Genomic DNA, 20,273 nt, shown 5'->3' on the forward strand with positions numbered 1-20,273 from the left:
TCTTTGGGGCTCCTCCTTCTTTTCTACGTACTGAGTTCACAGTCAGTTCACGTGATTACGTGGGAGGCGTGATGACGCGACACGCAACTCAGTCTCCTACGGCCATCTTGCTGCCTTCCATTACAGTATATGGACAAAAAAGAGGTTCCAGTTATGACCATTACGCGTATAATTTTGAAATGAAACCTGCCTAACTTTTGTAAGTAAGCTGTAAGGAATGAGCCTGCCAAATTTCAGCCTTCCACCTACACGGGAAGTTGGACAATTAGTGATGAGTGAGTCAGTCAGTCAGTGAGTGAGTGAATCAGTCAGTGAGGGCTTTGCCTTTTATTATTATAGATATATATATATATATATATATATATATATATAAAATCCTAAGCCTAAAAGTGCAATGATTTTGTGCAACGATTTTATGTGATGTTTTTATGTCACGTTTTTTGTCACGCTTTAAGTCAGGCATATTTTAAAACCTACATATATATGTTTGGTATCATTCTTTTCAGAATTTATCGATCTTTAATGTGATGTTGTTAGATTTTCAGATTCTTATTCCATTTTTAAATTATAAACTAAAATATCAAGAAAGTCGTGGTTTTTAATATCAAGAAAGTCGTGGTTTTTATTTTTGATTGAGTAAACTTTCTTTCACAGGAACAAGCTATTTAAAAAAATTTATCTATTCATAATACCAGTGTTTGTATTTAGGTGATTTAGTTAGCTGAAGATCGACTTACGATGACCCATTGCATACCATTTTAGTTTTCACATGATTTTTCCTTTTATTTAAATGAGTCATTTTTTTTAAAAAGTTTTTTTATCTATAAGAATGTCAGTTAAAATGAATGGATCGTTTATTTAGTCTCTTATAAATACTCATCGAGCATATTGGACCTCAGTTTAATGGGAATACTCCAATCAGTAAGAGTAAATATTTTATTCTCATTTCATGATTTTTACTCCGTTAATTAATTTTTCTTTTACACTAGGGGGCTTCGCCCCCTGCTCGCTTCACATTAAATAAATCAGACCCAGTCAACGGGAGCAGTATCATCATATTCAGGAGGGGTTGTAGGTTCCGGGAGCAAAGGGTTGTAATTGGTATTCTGGGAATTGTGGGCATGGAGAAAACAGGCTTTTGTGAGGGAGGTGTTAATGAGCTTCTGAGGGAGGCCTCGAATACAGGGGATGAGGCAGCAACCACAAACAACCAGAATTGCAAAAGAAATGAGGACAGTGGTAAAAATAGTCTTACACCTTCCGGCCCATGCTCCAAACCATCTTTCAAATAGTTCATCAAGGGGATTGGAAATACCAGAATTTTCCGCAAATTCAACAGAAAGGGTGGTAAAAACAGCAAGTGCACGGGTTATTGATCCATCAGGAGCGGTGTTATTAGGGATGAAGGTACAGCAAGTGTCCCCAAACATGGCACATACGCCACCTTTCTCAGCTAACAGCATATCAAGTGCTATCCAGTTTTGCTAGGTCATGAGAAAAGTTTTGTCTAATTGTTCATGAATGCCCTCGATGGCTTCGCGATTAAAATTTAGAAATCACTGTTGATTGAAATAAAGATAATTATTCCAATCTACATTTTTATTTATTGTTGACCACCAGAATATAACTGATTCAAATCCAGCGGCCACTTGATCACGTGCTTTATATTGGCTTGGAACTCCTCTGGGGACTCTGATACCATCTATATATACAGTAGAATCGAACATTTCAAGGGTAGCATGACGGTTCCGGGGTTTACCTGGACGAACTGAAGTAGAAGAGTGAAGAGGTAAGAGGTGGAAAGGCATAAGTAATTGGATAAGGGTGCAATGGCCAGTCCAGTCAGGGGGAAGGACTGAGAGTAACATGTTTTTTTTTACACATCCACCATATATCGGCAAGTGGGGAATTATGGGAGGAAAACCAGGAATGAGAAAGATTTTGATGAATGCTTGCACCAGGGGACACATTATAGGTCTGTTGACACCATTTAGGTGGTAGTCTACAAACGAAGTTTGAGGAGTTGGGGCCATCTCGCGAAAAGCAAGTATAGTTGGCCCTATATGAGCGGTACATCGGAGGGGTCATGGGGGGAAAGGGAGGGAAGAGGTGGTGTAGAGATGTGCATAAAGGGTCCTTAGGGGGAGTCGGGGAGGAGAACAGCTGCAATACACAAGAGAAACCTGCAGGGTGTGATGGGTTCGTTAAAGGGAAAGGGGTCGTGGCCAGATGTGGTCTGGCCATGGCATAGGCATAACAATTTGATTGATTCACCTGTTTAGCAGAGTAAAATACCCATTGAAGCCATCGGTTCTGGTCCCCATAACCAGTCTCAACTGCAAAGGTGGAGGACAAGGAGGTAATATTTAAGTACTGTACAGGGTGCGATGGGGAGTCATCAGAACGAACAGTAGCAGGGGAGGTCAAGGAGGTAGGAGAGACAGAATCGGGCCTTGGCGCTGTGACTTGAATAATGAATTTCCCATGAGGATCTCTTCCAGAGACATCTGCCCCTAATATGTAAACACCCTCATCATAGTGTGATGGATCTTATAAAGTGATAATTAAGGGGTTACAATTATCATGTGAGCATGTTCCGCTAGTATGTCCCTTAAGGATGGAGAACCTTGTCTTGAGATCATGTTGCTGAGCCTTCCAGGGCCGATAACCTCAGTCATAGGTACCTGTATTTGCAAAAACCCACTGCCATTCTTCGCAATTTCTGCCATAATGAGTGGAGACAGCAGTCACACACACACATATTTTTCGGGCTTAGTCCATTGTTTATGTCTTCCAACTCCATAAGGAGCGACGGTACAAAAGTCAGTCTGGAGTGAGGTGGTCTTCCCTACTTGGAAAGTTAGTGTGGGAAGGTCCCCATAAGTTTGTTGTCCAGTGTTCGAGGGGACAGAAAAAATTATTAATAACAGGACTAAGAATGCCATTTTTTGCAATATGAGATGTGGATCCAGGCAGGAAGTCCTTCGACTTTAATGGTGAGAGGTGTAGATAACAGCACCTGGAATGGTCCCCTCCAGCGTTGATGCCAATATTTCCTTCGGGTGTCTCTGACCAGTATCCAGGTTCTGAGGGGGATCTGGAACTCCGTCAGTGGGGGACCGGTCCGCCAAGCCTTGTTAACCTGTTTGTGGACTTACTTCTCGGAGGCTCGGAGACCTCTAAGACTTGATAGAAGATCATTGTCTACAGTATGCAGAGTGACATTTCCGATAACCATGCCAACAGGCATGGGGCGTTCAGTTAAAATTTCAAATGGCAACAGTCCCAACTGCTGATGTGTCCTTCCTCTCAACCCCATCAAGGCCAGGGGTAGAGCATCTGGTCAGGTTAAATTTGTCTGCTCACAGATTTTTGCCAATTTTGATTTTGAGGTGCCATTGAACCTTTCTATAATACCTTCACTTTGGGGATGGTATTTGCAGTAATGATGTACATCTCTCTGGAGCCAAATAGTCAGCTCATTTATTATACAATTCACAAAGTGGGTACCATTATCGGTCTGCAGTTTCTGTGGTATTCCCCATCTTGGAATAATTTCTTTTACTGTATCAGAGCTTTGGCCACAGTTTTTGCATCTGCAAGTTTAGAGGGGAAAGCTTCCACCCATCAGGAGAACACATCGACAATTACCAGGCAATAACGGTAGCCTTTAGACGGTGTTAACTCAATTAAGTCCATTTGGAGTGGAGCATCTTTCAATAGTGACATTTGACAAGGTACATAGTACATTTTGATAGTGTATTGCCCTTGCAGTAGTGAGATGTGAGGTTTTGGCCTGGACTAAGATGGAGTGAACAGCGTGAGGCACTTTCACTGTCAGGGGACTCATGAGTACAAAATCTGTGCTTGCCAGCACAGCCTCTGTTGTTGCTGCTACTGCTCTAAGACAAGCTGGAAGTCCCATAGCCACTGGATCCAGTTTTTTTGAAAAGTAAGCTACTAGCCTCTGTTTTTCTCCATGGAGCTGTGTTAATACTGCATTCATATATCCCCCCTTTTCATCCACGAAGAGAGTGAATGGATGAGAATAGTCGGGGAGTCCTAAAGCAGGTGCAGAAAGTTGTGCACTTTTTAAATCACATAGAGCCTTCTCAGCCTGCTCATTCCACTGTATGCAGCCATAAAGAGGAAGGTCGACAGTGTTAGCTAGATTTTGTAAGGGCTGTGCTCTTTCAGAAAAATTTAGGATCCATTGTCGACAATAACCAAGAATGCCTAGTACAGACATAACCTGTTGTTTTGTGACCGGTCTTGGAAGATTTTGGATGGTGGTTATGCGGTCTTTTGACAGAGCTCTGGTACCACAAGTGATGTCATGCCCAAGTACTTGACAGTGGTTTGAATTAGCTGCAGCTTTGTCTTAGAGATTTTGTGGCCATTTCCCGCAAGATATCTTAATAGTAATTCCGTATCTTGCGTGCATGCTTCCTCTGTTTCGCTACAGAGCAATAAGTCATCGACGTACTGTATTGATGCACTTCCCCTTTTAGGCCAGAAGCCTTCCAGGTTTTGAGCAAGCACCTGTCCGTATGCACAAGGAGCCTCTGTATAACCTTGTGGCATAACAGTCCAGGTCCAACGGCGATTTTGAAAAGTAAAAGCAAACCAAAATTGCGAATCAGGGTATACAGGAATAGAAAAGAAAGAATTTGTGAGGTCAATGACTGAGAAATAACATACAGTTGGAGGGATTGTAGACAAAATAGTGGAAGTATTAGGTACGATCGGTGCTCTAGGAAAAATAGCAGAATTGACTTGTCTGAGGTCTTGGACGGAGTGCCAAGATCCATCCGCTTTCTTTACTGGCAGAATGGGAGAGTTGACAGGAGAATACTTAATTGGAATAACAGCTCCCTGTTCAACTAAATCTTTATGTACAGCAGCAATTCCAAGTTCAGCCTCGGGAGAAAGAGGATATTGTGCACGGCGAGGATGGAAGGATGACTTTGGGAAGACCACTAAGGGTTCACAATTTGCGATCCTGCCAAAATCGTTTTTTCCCTGAGACCACGGAGTGTCAGGAATTGTGGTCAGCCAAGGTAAAGAGTCGGTTTGCAGGGAATACAGAGAAGGAGACGAGTGACAAAGGGAACAAACGACTGGCATGTCGATTTGGATTGATACCTTAGTAACCAGGTGATCAGGGGTGACAAAAATTCCTTGTGCAATGAATTTCCAATTATTCCTATTTTCACATGTTTCAACCCATTCCCCAATTTCTACCTAACGAGCGGTGTTAGACTTTACCAGGGAAACATGGGGGACTGCACCTCCTAGATAGAAATTGTTCTATAAGTGTGTGAGGTGAACTGAAGCAGCAGCTTTAGTGGGTGAGATGAAAATATAAGGGATGTAAAGACTCTCTGGGCAAGGGGCTGAGGAGAAAAAAAAAATTCTAACCAAGGGATATCAACTTCAGTGGGGAAATATTGGGCAGTATAGTGGAGAGTGTCGGGGACTTGGAGGTGGAGAAAAAGGCAGGAAGGGAAAGTATGGAGGGCTTTAAGGAGGAGAGTGTGTGGGGAAATATTTAGGGTCCAGGGAGCAAAAGAAGGGCAAGGGGGTCAGAGAGTTTGGCACAGGAGCTTAGGAATTGAGCAATAGAATCCTTGTTCAGATAAGGAGATTGAAACAGACAGTTTGGTCATGAGATCTCTTCCCAATAAGTTTACTGGACACAGATGATTTAACAGGAATCTATGTGTCAAAGGTGAACTATCAGTGGAGAGTTGAACTTGAAGAGGCTTAGATACTGATAGAGTATGAGGTTGTCCTGAGGCAGTGAGGACCATCACAGTGTCTTTCGAGGCAGGCACCTCTAACAGCGATAAAGTTGAGCGGGTAACTCCAGTGTCCACGAAGAAAGTAGTTTCCTTGCCATTCACTATCAAAGTCAGTAAAGGGTCTGCATCAGCATGACAGGTGAGCAAGGGAAACTGGAAAAGATGGCTGGGGGTCCCTGCTAATTCCTAGGACCAGGGTATGACACTGGGTTCTGGGAGTGGAGGTGGTGGAGGTGGACGCTTGTTTGGGCAATTGCGTCGGAAATGGCCAAGCTCACCACAGTTGTAGCAGGTGTAAGGTGTGCGAGACTGTTCTGATGATTTAGGCATCTGGGTGAACATGTTGGTGGATGTGAAGGGCTGCAGCCCTCCCTCCCCTTTCCCGCCCTCTCCCTCCGAAGGATTTGCCACGGCCTTGGAATCCTCTGCCCCGCCCATTTAGTCTGCGTATTGGATTCTTTTTGTTTAGATTGTCTTTCAGCATGCTCAGCATGGCGTTTAACTTCCTCAAAAGTAGCACTTTCCCAGCCTATGCAAGAAGTTCGGACTTTATTCTGTATGTCGCTTCTTAATCCCGAGACAAAAGGGGGAATGGCAGCGCAGTTTCGATCTTCGCTCTCTTGCAGACCAGAATAATTATTCATCAGGCCTTGAATTCTGTGAGCCCATTCATCAACCATCTCATCCTTCTGCTGTTTGGCAGCCGATATGAGTGATCATTCTGTTCCCTTTTTGTATTTTCCTGCAATCGCGGTCTTTAATAATTCCCATTGTTCTAAGAATTGGGGCTCCTGATTATCACGATTCAAAGATTCATCCCATCTCCAGGCATTACCATCCCCTCTGGTCCCACGATTTACTGTTGCCCAGGTGGTGCCTAGCTTTCGGCACAGCACCTGCGTCCACTCCGCAGCATTTGGCTTATACATGTCGTCCAGCTGCTGAAGCGATTCCATGAATTTTAAGCCACCGACTCCTTGGGATCTGGCAGTTCTGACACCACATCTTTTAATTCTTGGATGTCCCTTTTCCACTAATAGTCTAGGTGATCCTCCCTTCGGACCTTTACTGGGGGTTAATAAGCCCTCTGAAAATAATCCTTCCAACAGAGACTTTTGATTTCCTAAAGGGATCTTGACCGGTTTACTATTTGTTTTTCCCCTTTATTGGATAGCACCAATACTGCAAGGTATAAGGTTTCAGCACCTGCGGTTTTCTGCCCCCGGTCCCTTCCGTTTCCCGGGTCACTGTCTGCTCTTTCGTGGCTTTAGTGGACTAACAGTTTTTTCGGACAACTGGGTCTGGGGCTTCGACTTTTTAGTGCCGACCCCCTTCTTCAGTCATCTAACAGCTGGTTACCGCTTATGGTTTCCACAGCAGATCAACCCATTGGAGCAGGAATATGACCAGACCGTACAGCCAAAAGAGACTCGCCCTCCTGCAACAGTGCTTTAGTGTCCCGCCCGTGAGGTGTTGTCCCTGCTATCTTTTCTTCCCACTCCCCGCCTTATTTTAATTTTTTTTTTCCGAGCCGGTAAAAGACTCCGTCCAGTTCAAGGGAGCGTACTAACTAAACATTCTCAACACCTCACTTATTCAGTGCCCAGGTCAAAAGTGCTCCCTTCTACTTTCTGTTCTTCCCACCCCTTCTTTCTTTTAATATTTCTTTCAATTTCTAGTGGCGTACTCACTAGCTACTCTGGCACCTGTATTTCCGTCCAGAGGCACCTTAATCGGCTAAGACTATCTTTCTCAGTCAAGAAGACTCAGGTACTCACCAAGAATTTTCCTCCCATCTGGAAGTTCCCAGTTCACTCGACTTTCAGGAAAAATCAGAGGAGGTCAAGGACTCCCCATGCAGGAGTTGCCCGAGGCAGGCCAGTCCTAATTTTTTCCGGAGCTGGTCCTTCCGATCCGGTCTGTCAGCAGGAAAGAGAGACTTCCTTAAATACTCGGGTCCGTTAAGAAGAAAAAGAAAAAATGCGGCAGTTCATTCTGGGGTCATACATAGATCGTTATAGCTTGCGGTCACACCCTGGATTGCAACATGCAGAAGCACACAGTGCTTTTTACAGATAAAAAGTGGTCAGTATTTTCACAATTTTAAAAAATACACTTCTGCTAACTTACACGTACATAAGACCAGTTATAGCCAGTTTTCCTTAATGGTTATAGGGTGTATGGAACTCAGCGGTTTTAGACAATGCTCACTACCTTATACTCTTGTATGCACATTGCTTATAAAATATCAAGGGTTACATTAAGGGTAGTTCAGTACATTACATTAGCTATAAGAAATTATATTCTTATAGCTTTAGTATCTGCATTAGATTACATTTGCTCAGTTAGCTTTAGCACATTCTTATTTAATACATAAGTGTCTTATAGTTCTATTAGCATCATACATTTATTATTTGGAAAGACTGACGCATCTTAATTCTAAATATCTTTTCTCAAAAGCCAGCCCTAGTCATATTTGTGGTTTGAACGAAAGCTTTTTGGAAATTTTTTTAAACACTTTCTTTCTTTCGAGTCCCAACATGTTGAATCTTTTAAATGAGGTCCATGAGACATGTGTTTAAGGACTTTGTACCATAATTCAGGAAAGGTTTTTCTGTTTGGAATCTCAGCACAGACAAAACGATCTACATCACCAGCAGTTAATAATTTTTTTTTGCAAAGTAACCAATAAACGCATATGAGGTAAACCCCGTTTTTGATATTCGATTGTGTAAATGTATGCTCAGATTTGACCGAACACCATTTAGAGTTCTTTCAATAAAATTAAGACTTTCTGATAAAACAATCTACTTACGAAAGTCAGAACATCCAGAGCCGATGTAGCTGGTGGCATTGTTTTCAAGAATCTCTGGATTTCTGGTTATTGTGGATTGCACGTCATTGTAATAAATAAATCTGGCCAACCGATAGTTCTGGATATTGCCACTGCATCGCCATATAACTGTTGCAATGCTCTTGGACTACCTTTTTTTTTTTTTTTTTTTTTTTTTTGTTCTTTATTTCGCCTTATACAATTTCTTGTATTAGGAATTTGGTAGTTTTCGCATACCCCTTGGGGTCAGAGCGCAGGGTCAGCCATTGTACAGCGCCCCTGGAGCAATTACAGGTTAAGGGCCTTGCTCAAGGGCCCAGCAGAGTAGGATCTCTTTTGGCAGTGACGGGGATTCGAACCGGCAACCTTCGGGATACCAGCACAGATCCTTAGCCTCAGAGCCACCACTCCTTGATATGAGGGTGGTAATATTACTGCTTTACCTGTTTTGAATTTGTCTGAACTATTGATATTTGAATTTTGAACGTTATCAATGAGACCTTTCATATGTTCCGTTCTAAGTTTTGCTTAATTCGATTTAATAAAGAAGAGATGATTAGCTTCGACTTTTAGATACGCATTAATAATGTAATGTTGCGTTAGACATTGAGATGACAGAAGTGGGTTAAATACATTGGAACATATCGCTAATTTTGCCCCGAAATATTGTGTTGCTGTTATTCTGAATTCATGTGTTTCATATTGTATGATCATCCTGTTTCTCCATCTGGGAAAAGCAAAGAAAAGAGTAATGGATCTGATTGTGGTGAATTATTAGACAGAAATGTCGATTCATGTTTTGCTTTTGGATAAACACGAATATCTACTCTGTTTTTGATATTTCCGTCTTTCGAAACGATTATCGCTGAATATTTGTCACATGTTGGTTTATTATATATGCGTGCGTGGTCTTTCTGATTCATATACAGTAGAAATCCAAGAAAACTTCTTTGTCCATGTTTTGCAGATAAATTCTGTGTAAAGTGCGATACTTTTGTACATATGAATTTGTATCCATTATTGGATGTATAATTTCTAATACGTCCGATCGTTTAACTCTTTCGATTCTATGTTGCATCGCTTCTCCTTGATCATAAATATACACCTGACCAAATTGTGGTTTCTTCGAAATTAAACTTGTCGTTGTTTTAATTGTTGCTGGACCACAGATTCTCATAGCGTATGGTACATTCTTGTGTAAATCTACGTTTTGAGCATGGAATGATGCGAATGCAGAAAGATTATCGTAGAGTCGGATATTTTGCCTGCAGTGCTTGTGGATTTCACTTTCCCCAAACATCAAATCTTTTAATTCTCTTGGATACGCCTCCTCATTTTGTGTAAACACTACTTTTCCCTGATGGCAACACAAATTAGACGATCTACAAGTCTCTGACTTAAACTTCAAAGCCTTACAATATTTACATACTTCTGAAATATCACCTATGTCCATATATTCGATCTCTTTTCACCTTTCCGTCATTTCTCTAAGTAATAATTTCCGTTTGTTTGTGCTAATGTGATCTTTACTCTCTTTTTTTTGACACTTTCGTTTTTTTCTGCTTTCGTGTTCTTTATCTTGCTCTGCATGTGTATCGCACCTATGTTTTTTTTTGAGTCTTTTGAATTCCCCTGTTTTCATTTTCTCTAACCTGCTCTGCATGTGTTTTGCCCCCTTGTTTTTTAACCTCTTTATGACGTTTTACTTTGTCTTCTACTCTTTGTCCTTTATTATTGACCTCGCTTTGTCCTGCTTTTTTTTCAATTACACCTGGTCCGTGGTGATTATTTCCCTTTTTTTCGAGTAATAATTTCAGTTTGTTTGCGCTTCTGCGATCTTTACTATCTTTTTTTTGATTCTTTCGAATTTTCCTGCTTTCATATTCTTTAACTTTCTCTGCATTTGTATCGCACCAATATTTTTTTTGAGCCTTTCGAATTCCACTGCTTTCATAATCTCTAACCTGCTCTGCATGTGTATTGCGCCAACGTTTTTGCTTTGTCTTTTATTCTTTGTCTTTTATTTCTGAGCCCGATTGGACCTGCTTTTTTTTCAATTCCATTTGTTCCGGGCTGATTATTACTTTACTTATTTTCTAAATTTGCACATAGATTATTCTTTTTCGTTTTTGAATTTTTTTCTCTCCAATGCTTTTAGGTCTCTTTTCTCCACGCTGCTCTTTCTTCTTCGCTTTGTCGTCAATGTTATATAATCTAGAATGTATTGTCCTTATACGCTTTATATGTGCTGAGAGCACATGATCTGTGTCTGCTAAAAGCCTTTTAGCAAAGTTTTAATTAGAGCGTGTCTTGCAAGTATCTCATGTTCCATGTCCCTGCGAGACGTTCCTGGGACAATCTCTTGGCACAAAGTCTCATGTTTAATGTCCCCGTGAGACGCTCCATGGCCAATTTCTTGGCCAATTTCTTTCGTCTCGCAGGTCCTTTAAGTGTCTTCCGTGAAGATCATGTCTCATCTCCCTAGTCTCTCCCTCCCAGGAATTTTTTTTATAATAGAGAGATATTTATAGAATTTCGTGATTTTGACTCCAATAAATAATAGGTTTTCTTTTGTACATTTACAGATTTTATATAGTCACACATGTGCACATGGGAGACAGAAATTCCACTTGGCCCTGATCGTGTTTCTTCCGGTTCTGGCCTCAATGACGTAACTTGCGGTTCCGGGCCATTTGATGAGTCACTTCTAGTGTAGAACCCTTGGACGAAGAAACTTCCAGTTCTGGCCCTTTTGATGACGTCACGTCCAGGTCCGAACTTTTGGAAGAAGACCCTTTGGCCCTTGATGACTTCACTTCCCTTTCTGGACCTTAAAGCTGCCATATTCTACTAACCACATCAGTACTGTTTTGGACTCCGATCTGAGCACATCAGTGCTATTAATTTACCCTTTTGCAGCCAGGGAATATTATACGGGTGGCTGCCCCAAACCTTTGTTATGTCTCTTGTCGCTGGTTTTTGTGACAGTGGTGTAGTCGGCAGGATGAAGCATCCTCTGAGGAACCAAGTCCCAGACCTAAAGCATATCCAGGTGGGAGAGTACCATGGGCGAGTTTCAGAGTGGGGAGTGTGTCCCGTGGTTTGGAAAGACACGGTAAAGGCTCTGTTCCTGAAACACTTGACTGGGTAAAATAATCAAAATGGGGTGTGCAAGGGAGGGGCTCACAGGATTGGGCTGGTCCAGCTGGGGGAGGCAATAGGGTCTTAGTATGCTCTCTCAGAGGACAGTGCCATCCTCCCAACTAAGGCAGAGCCCTTAGGTAAATGTGGGGGTGCCCAGGACTGGAGGGAAACAAATGTGAAGGGGTGGAGATTTGACCCTTAGTGGCCAACCCACCAACAGGGTCACGCCCTGTGGGAAAAAGTAGAGACATGGCTAAGGCCGTGGAACAACAGTCCCTTTCAAATAGTGGAGCAAGTGGCTTGCTACCTGCTCCTAAAGCAACTCCCTAAGGGTTTTACCTAGCGAGTCTGGGGACAACAGTTTAAAATTATATTTGAGCTCATAGAAAAAGATAGGATGGCCTCACAATCTGAGAGGGCAGAACGGTCCCTTAGTCGAGCCCGGAATGATTACATCCCGAAGTTTAAGCCCCTCCATTGCAAGGCGGAGCCTGTGCCAATGTCCCCGGATTTGAGGACATGCAGCCTATTCGGAGACAAGGATGAATACAGGTGGAGCCAGGGGAGGGGTTGGTGTGCTTTGATAAACCCTCTGGCGATTCCTCATGGTGGTCCTTCAAATCCACCGTTTGTGGTGTTACTGAGGCGGGACTGGTCGAAAATGAAAGCGGATCAGCACTTCCAACTCTACATTAAAATTAGGCCTAGCTATAGATGGAGACAAAATGTTTCAAGCTGCCTCCACACTGCGTAAACAGCAGGCAGACAGAGGCGATGCATCCACTCAGTGTGACGTGACACTTCCCGGACCGTTGCGAGCCAAAACGTCATCATCCAATGCCATGGCAGAACGGGAGGAAACCATGCCCATTGTGGATGATCCTGATCCTCTCTCCCAATTACACTTTGTTGCAAGCCACCTACTAAACAGATGGCCTGCTAGTAGTTTGGGACCGACCAGGACTGAGGGTGTAATAAGAGAGGCACGATAGAGGCAGATGTTCAAAACCAAAGGTAATTTTAATTTTGATGTAAAAAGGATGCACAAAAATGTATAAATATAAATTACGAAGAAAAAAAAATACGAAAAAAAAAAATAGAAATTGGAAAACACAGAGGCTTTTACCCTAATATATATATAATCGATTCCAGTCCATGCAAGGGCATCAGCAGCCTTGAAATAATATAAAACTGGACTCTGTTTCAGTCCAGGTCACAAGTATAACTCCTCAAAAAAAAAAATCTCAGGAGTCGTTTTTGGTCCTCAGGAGCCTAACACACTCCTTTACAGCAACCAACAGCTCAGCCACCAGGCACCTCTTAGTCTGGTGTTCCTCGCACTACCTAACTCCTATTAATTCTCTCCAAACAATCGTTCCCCTCTTGTGGCCACAACTGTGCTTATAAAGCCTTTTCCATTACCAGGATCGGCTTACCTGATCATAGGGAGATACCATTTAAGACCTGCTGGGGCAATTGTACCCTCCAAGTACAAATCAAAATATGCGACAACAACATATACCTAATAAAACAATAAACAACAAAACAACAAAAACAATTTATACCTAACCTCGAGTTTATTAATATACAAACTTACACATTACGGTACACGTACACTACTAATACTATTTGGACTTCTCCTACTGCTATCGTTTGACCTTCCCAGGCACTCGTGACTGCGTTTAGCATCTGCGCCACCTTTAAAACACCAGTCGGTAAAAATGATATGTTACGCGTGAGTCTTGCACCCGAAACATATGGCAAAACATCTGAAAAAAAAACCTAACAAACAACCAGATGGTAAGACAAAATATCTTATAAAAGTTAAAAAAAAAATGTTCCTCTTTTTTTTTCCTCATTGCAAACCTGCTAGTACATTGCTCATTGTAGTTAATACGTAAAACTTATTGAAAGTCTTGACCCGTATCTATCCGTGCTATAAATATATCAGCGTCACAGTGAGGCTATAGCGTCACACACTTTCCATTTAGAGAAGCTCTGGCTTCCTTTCAAAGGGATTTGTAAAAAATGCAGTTGCTGTTGTCAATGGCCAGCACACTCATCAGTCCATGCCACAGGGTCTTCACTTTGTTTTAGAGAATGATCTGTTGTATCGGGTAGCTGAGCATGAGGAGGAGATGCGTAAGCTGCTGCTAGTTCCCCGAACATTCTAACGGCAGGGCTGTAAATTAGCACACACCCATCTCCTAGGAGGCTATTTGGTCACCGTGAAAACTTTGGAGAGAATTAAGCTCTGATTTTATTGGCCAGGAATTAATGAAGAGGTTCGTCGCTTTTGCACATCTTGCCCAGAGGGTAATTTGCAACAAATTTCTAGGAGGGACCGTGCTCCTCTCATTCCAATTCCCCTGATTGATGTCCTGTTTGAGAGAATCGGGGTCGACTTGGTAGGACCCCTAGAGCCCTTAGCCTGAAGACGCAAATATTTTCTATTCCTTGTAGATTATGCTATCTGGTATCTGGAAGCTGTTCCCTTGTGCTCAGCTACTTCTAAAGCCATTGCACGGGAATTGGTAGGGGTCTTTGTGTGAGTTGGCATCCCTAAGGAAGTCCTGACGGACCAAGGGATGCCCTTCACCTCAGAGACTTTCAGGGTAACAGCCAAATTACTTAAAATAAAGCATCTAAAAACTGAGGTGTATCATCCTCAAACCGACGGACTCGTAGAGAGGTTTAATCAAACTCTCAAACAGATGCTTCACAAGGTGGTCAGCGAGGATGGAAGGAACTGGACCAGCTCCTACCCCACATTCTTTTTGCATATCAGGAAGTACCACAAGCCTCCACGGGATTCTCACCTTTTGAATTATTATACGGACGACAATGCCTGGGCATATTAGATATTTTAAAAGAAGGGTGGGATAAAGAAGCTCTTCCCTCCACAAACATATTAGAATATATCGCACAGTTATGCAATAGATTTGGAAAAATTCATCCCATAATAAAACGTCACATGGACCGATACTATGACCGAGGCACGTCTCTACTCCTAGTCCCTACCTCCCTTTCTAAATTACTTGCTCATTGGCAAGGTCCATATGACATTAAGGAGAGGAAAGCTGCTGAAACTGTGGAAGGTCAGGGATCTTGATCCTTTCTCTGGCCAGCCCCGCTCACTCTTTGCTCCCAAGGAGAACGTTAACTTCGGCCCAGATTTAAGCCCCAGACAACGGTGAGAGCTTGAATCAGTTATCCTGTCCATCCCAGAGGTAGTGAGTGAAAAACACAGAAGGACCTCTCTAATTGCGTATGACATTGTGACAGAACTCAGAGTTATAGTTCGAGAGTGCTAGTAATATATAGTATGTAGTATCAGTGCACTTTGTTGTCTGAACTTTAAATTAAGAAGATGGCTAAATAAGTCTCAAAAAAAATTTGAAATTCTATATCAGGTGCTACATGGTTTTGAAAAGAAAATGGATCAAACTGTGAGTTTGTTAATATCTTTCTAAGATATTAGGGTTATATCTTCTTTTGTTTTATGTCTGTCTACTTGCTGACTAAAAACTTTCCTATAATATTTTCATCACTGCCACTCAAATTAAAGAAGGAAAAACACATATGTATTACCTCTTTATGGATCCATTCTGTGGGAGATCAAGTTTGTGGACTTTATATGTTCTACCTGGCTTTGCAGGCGGTGCTTCTGTGCCTCATTTTTGGCCATCCGGTTTTCATGTTTTTTGTTAGTGAAGTCAAGTAAGTAAATATGCATATTATCTTGATCACGCTCTATAGGCTTTATTCTTCCAGTACTGTGTACTAGGCCATTTTTTTCCTTAAAAGCTTTAATACTTCATTGCACATGAATGCGTTCAGTTCTGCTTTCTGGGTTCATCCGACTTTCTCATCTATTCTGGTTGTGGCTTGTTGCATTTATTTGTTAATGTATCTTGTGACTCCCTTTCCTGTTTCCCTAAATCAACCCAATGTTCTTTTTGCAGTTTATTCATACTTTATTTCCTTTACTTAATCAAGCACATTCTGTGATCCTCCCTCTGTAATGGTTCCTGCATCTTGCAAATTATTTTTATGTTCCATTTTATTACAAGTGTTACTAAGACAAGTCAAGTCTAAGTATGATGAGGTAAATATGTACTGTAAGAAAACTGTACTGCCTTGTCATCTTGCATCTTAAATTTGATTTTGATTGTCAACATAGGATTTTATAAAGATTTTAGAGCATTTTTCCTTTTGTGAGTTTTTTTTCTCTGCTCTTGTTTATTTACAGTATATAGGAATGTCTTGCTTGACTTGATATATCAGTACACTAAACTGTTTTTTTATATTTGATATCCCTGTTCTCCACCAGTATGACATTTGTTCCTTAGTATTAATTGTGTTAATTGTAATAGTATTAATTGGTTAGTTAAAGTTTTCAGAAATTTTCCACTATTTGATTCATCAACTGAGGAACTCCATTTTAATGTTTTGATGACCTACATTTTGGTTTGTACATATTTAAAATATTTATACTATAGACAACATCAAAATTGTACTTCTACCTTTCTAAGTATTTATTCCATTAAAATAATTACATTCCTAGCACCTGGTAGAGGAGATTATTAAAATGTAACCTATAATGTAATACTGTACCTTCCTATGGCTATTTCAGTGATAAGCAGTTTTTGGAAGTATGGATTGCATTGTATTTTGACAGACATTATGTTTTGTGTTTTTTTCCACAGTATGTTGAGCAAAGATCCAGCAAACAGGCCTGCTGCTTCAGAAACTCTAAGATTTCCGTTCATTGATCAGTATGTTAAAGTAAGAGCTACCAGATAATTTATTATTTTTGTTTTAGCCTTTTCATTATTTGTAGCATCATACTTTTTTGTGTGTTATTACAAATGAAACCATTTTGGTTTTGCCATTTTGCAATATCTTTCCCCACTTAGTAAATAGACTTAATGTGTTTTTCCACTCTTCAGCCAAACTATACCTGTGTTACCCTGGAAAGGGTGATGACAAAATTAAAATGAACAATGGGGCCTAAAGGTGAATTCACCCAATACCATACTCACCTTACCGTATACAGTACATACATTCAAACACAACTGTGTTATCACAACTACATTTTCCAGTTAAAAACATGAGGAAGCCTGGGTACTGTGATATTCTGGTCTTTTGAAGCATGCTCCAGGTGTAGTGTTAGGAATGTGTTTAAAGATTAGTCTGCTTTTTTATTTTGTTTTCTGAAAGAATGGGGAAGGGCAGGCTTTGACTGAGACTCTTATAAGTTTATCAAAAACCTCTTTGACAAAGAGAAGAGAAGGGTTCTCAGAGGATTGGTGGAGTAGCACCTAAGGGAGACCTACCCCAACAATCAAAGACACTGTACGAGCACGTCATCGTTCTGCATGATATATCACTGATTCACTCACCTAAGCACCAGAAGGATACAAGGCCCCCTACATGGACTTACATAGGTGGAGAACATAGTAAACTGGGCAAGAACAGCATCAGCACCAGGCACTAATGCCATTCCATATAAGCCAAACAACAGCACACCTGGAATTTTTAAATTCTTCTGGAAGCTAATGAAAGTGGTATGGGGGAAAGGAATCATACCTAATGTATAGTGAAGGGCAGGTAGGATTCTGATTCCTAAAGAAAAGAAAGCAAATTCTGCCAGATTAATCTAAATGTGGTAGGAAAATTTTTCTTCAGTGTAATGAGACTCACAGAATTTTTACAGAGTAACAGCTTTGTCGACACACCAGTGCAGAAAGCAGGGATATGTTGTTTCTCGGAATGTCTGGAACATGCCAATATCATCTGGCACCAGATTCAAACTGCTAAGAAGGAAAGGAAGGACATGCATATATTTTTTTTAGATCTTGCCAATGCTTTTGGATAGGTGCCGCACGAGATTTTGCATCCAAATAAATACTGCAGTATTTCCATAATAATAATCAAAGTTTGATTGTCCGACAATAGGTTCTTTGTCAATAATGAACCAATACTTACTGTACTAGAGATGTCAATCAAAAGCCTCAGACATTGGTACAATGCAAACCTTAAATACACCAAGCAGGTGCAATAACTCAAGCAGGATGCAGTTAGTTTCTTCAACAAAATTAACAACACCACTCTATAAGGGGAGCAGAAGTTTTGGTGTTTTCTATTGCCCAAACTCATGTGACTGATTACAATCTATGACTTCAGTTTATCTCATGCCAACAAGCTGGAGAGAATTGGTGACATGGTGAATTGGGTTTCCAAGATGTCTCAGCAGCATAGGGCTTTATGGGAAGGGAGAGTGAAGGTATATAAATGTGCAGAAGCAAGACTGGAAATGACACTCAGATTTCCAGGACGCAATCCTTTTTTTATACAGTATATATATTTTATTGATTTTATTGTAATCATTTCATACAAATAGATCAATGTTTACAAAAAATAGGATTGAAAACAAATCAACCCCCACCCCTGAGAAAGAGAGCATGGCCAACAGATTAAAACTTAAAGCTAGTAAAAATAAGTAAATTGATGAGTTTAATAAGCAGATAAAGATAAATGGAGAAGCAAAAAAGAAATGGGAAGAGAATCTACTTCCTCAGTGCTTTAAGAGCTTAATCTAAAATGTTATTGATTAGATCCTGCCAGGTTTTGAAAAAGTTCTGCACAGATCCTCTAAGTGAGAATTAGATTTTTTCCAATTTCAAATAGTATAAAACATTAGTTACCCACTGACTTAAAAGAGGAGAGTTAGGATTCTTCCAGGTGAGCAAGATAAGTCTACGTGCAATAGTGTAGTAAAGGCAATCACAATTTGTTTGTCCTTCTCCCACTTTAAGCCCATCTGGAAGTACACCAACACAGATGTTAATGGGTTAGAGTGTATTGTGACACCAAGGCTGTCTGAAGGCATTTAAAGATTTTGGTCCAGAATGATGTTAATTTGGTGCAGGCCCAAAACATGTGAGTGAGGCTGGAACTTGATTGCAGCATTTGCAGGTTGGATCTTGCCCTGGAAACATTTTGGACAATTTTACACGAGACGGATGTGCTCGATATATAATTTTGAGTTGAATAATTATATGCTTTGCGCATATGGAGCTCGAGTGAATTCTCTGCATTGCTACCTTCCACTCGTTTTCTAATATGTTGAGTGAGAGATCCTTTTCCCACTGTCCTCATGGATCTTTTAAAGGGAGGGACTGTGAAATGGTTTTATATATTGCAGAAATGCTGTTAGAGTCCTCGAAACTGAGCAATATTTTTTCCAGCATAGAGGAAGGTGGGAGTTGAGGAAAATCGGGCAGATTCTGTTTAACAAAGTTTCTGATTTGAAGATAGTGAAAGAAATGCGTTGCTGGAAGTTACATTTGGAACGTAATTGTTCATAGGATGCAAAGACGTCTATGTAAAGATCTCTAAGTGATTTAATCCCAAATGTTTTCCAGATATTAGAAACTGCATATGTTTGCGAGGGTTGAAAAAGGTGGTTCTCGTGCAGAGGTGCCACAGATAAAAGCTGCTCTATCTTGAAATGCTTCCTACATTGGTTCCATATTCTGAGTGAGTGAAGCACAATTGGGTTGTTAGTATATTGGCGATAACTTACATTTATAGGGGCACAAAGCAGGGAATATAAAGAAGTACTGCAGGATTTTATTTCTATTACGGACCAAGCCTGTGTATGTTCATCTATTTTTGTCCATGTCGAGGTTTTTATAGCTTATATGTTTGCTGCCCAGTAATAAAACAGAAAGTTAGGTAGAGCCATGCCACCTTCTGCCTTATGTCTTTATAGGGTCGCTCTTTGGATACGTGTATGTTTTAAGTTCCATATAAATGAGGTTATGGTTGAATCTAATTGCTTAAAATATGATTTTATAAATTATAAATTATAATATAAATTATAAATTATGATGTTTTGAAATAAAAAGATAAGCTTAGGAAGGATATTCATCTTAACAATGTTAATTCTTCCAGCTAGAGTGAGGTGAAGGGTTGACAGGGTTGATCTATGCAAGTCTTGCTTAATTTTTTCCATACAGACGGTGAAACAATGATAAAAGGGAAGGTGTCCAATCTAATATTGTATGCTTAAGAATTCACTGGGAAGAGCACACTTTTATTCAAATTAATTCTGAGACAAGAAATCTTTGAAAATTTTGTAAATGCCGTTAGGACTTCAGACACAGTATTTTGTGGGTCTGATATATACAGTACTATATCATCTGCATATAGAGAAATTTTCTGTTCAAGTCCTTCTCTGATAATCCCCTTTATCTGATAAGCATTTTGACAGTGAACTGCCAGTGGCTTAATGGCGATTGCAAAAAGTAGTGGTGACAAGGGGCATCCTTGTCTGGTACCATGTTCTAGTTTAAAGTTGTCTGAATTAATGTTATTAATACAAACTGAAGCTTCTGGATTGGTATACAGTAGTTTGATCAATGCACAAATGTTCGGGCCAAACCCAAATTTCTCTAATGTAGTGAAAAGGTTGTTCCATTCAA

General features: G+C 40.6%; 1 protein-coding gene across 1 annotated transcript in view; it reads left to right on the plus strand.

The window, feature by feature from the left end:
* LOC114657565 (serine/threonine-protein kinase Nek11-like) overlaps positions 1–20,273 on the plus strand; it is a 327,143-nt gene that overhangs the window by 126,247 nt on the left and 180,623 nt on the right. Inside the window, exon 8 of the mRNA XM_028809452.2 lies at positions 16,491–16,569. Within this exon, the coding sequence (XP_028665285.2) occupies positions 16,491–16,569 (79 nt within the window). The remainder of the gene's footprint in view (positions 1–16,490; positions 16,570–20,273) is intronic.

Source organism: Erpetoichthys calabaricus, chromosome 9 (assembly GCF_900747795.2).
Source record: "Erpetoichthys calabaricus chromosome 9, fErpCal1.3, whole genome shotgun sequence".
Classification (NCBI taxonomy): domain Eukaryota; kingdom Metazoa; phylum Chordata; class Cladistia; order Polypteriformes; family Polypteridae; genus Erpetoichthys; species Erpetoichthys calabaricus.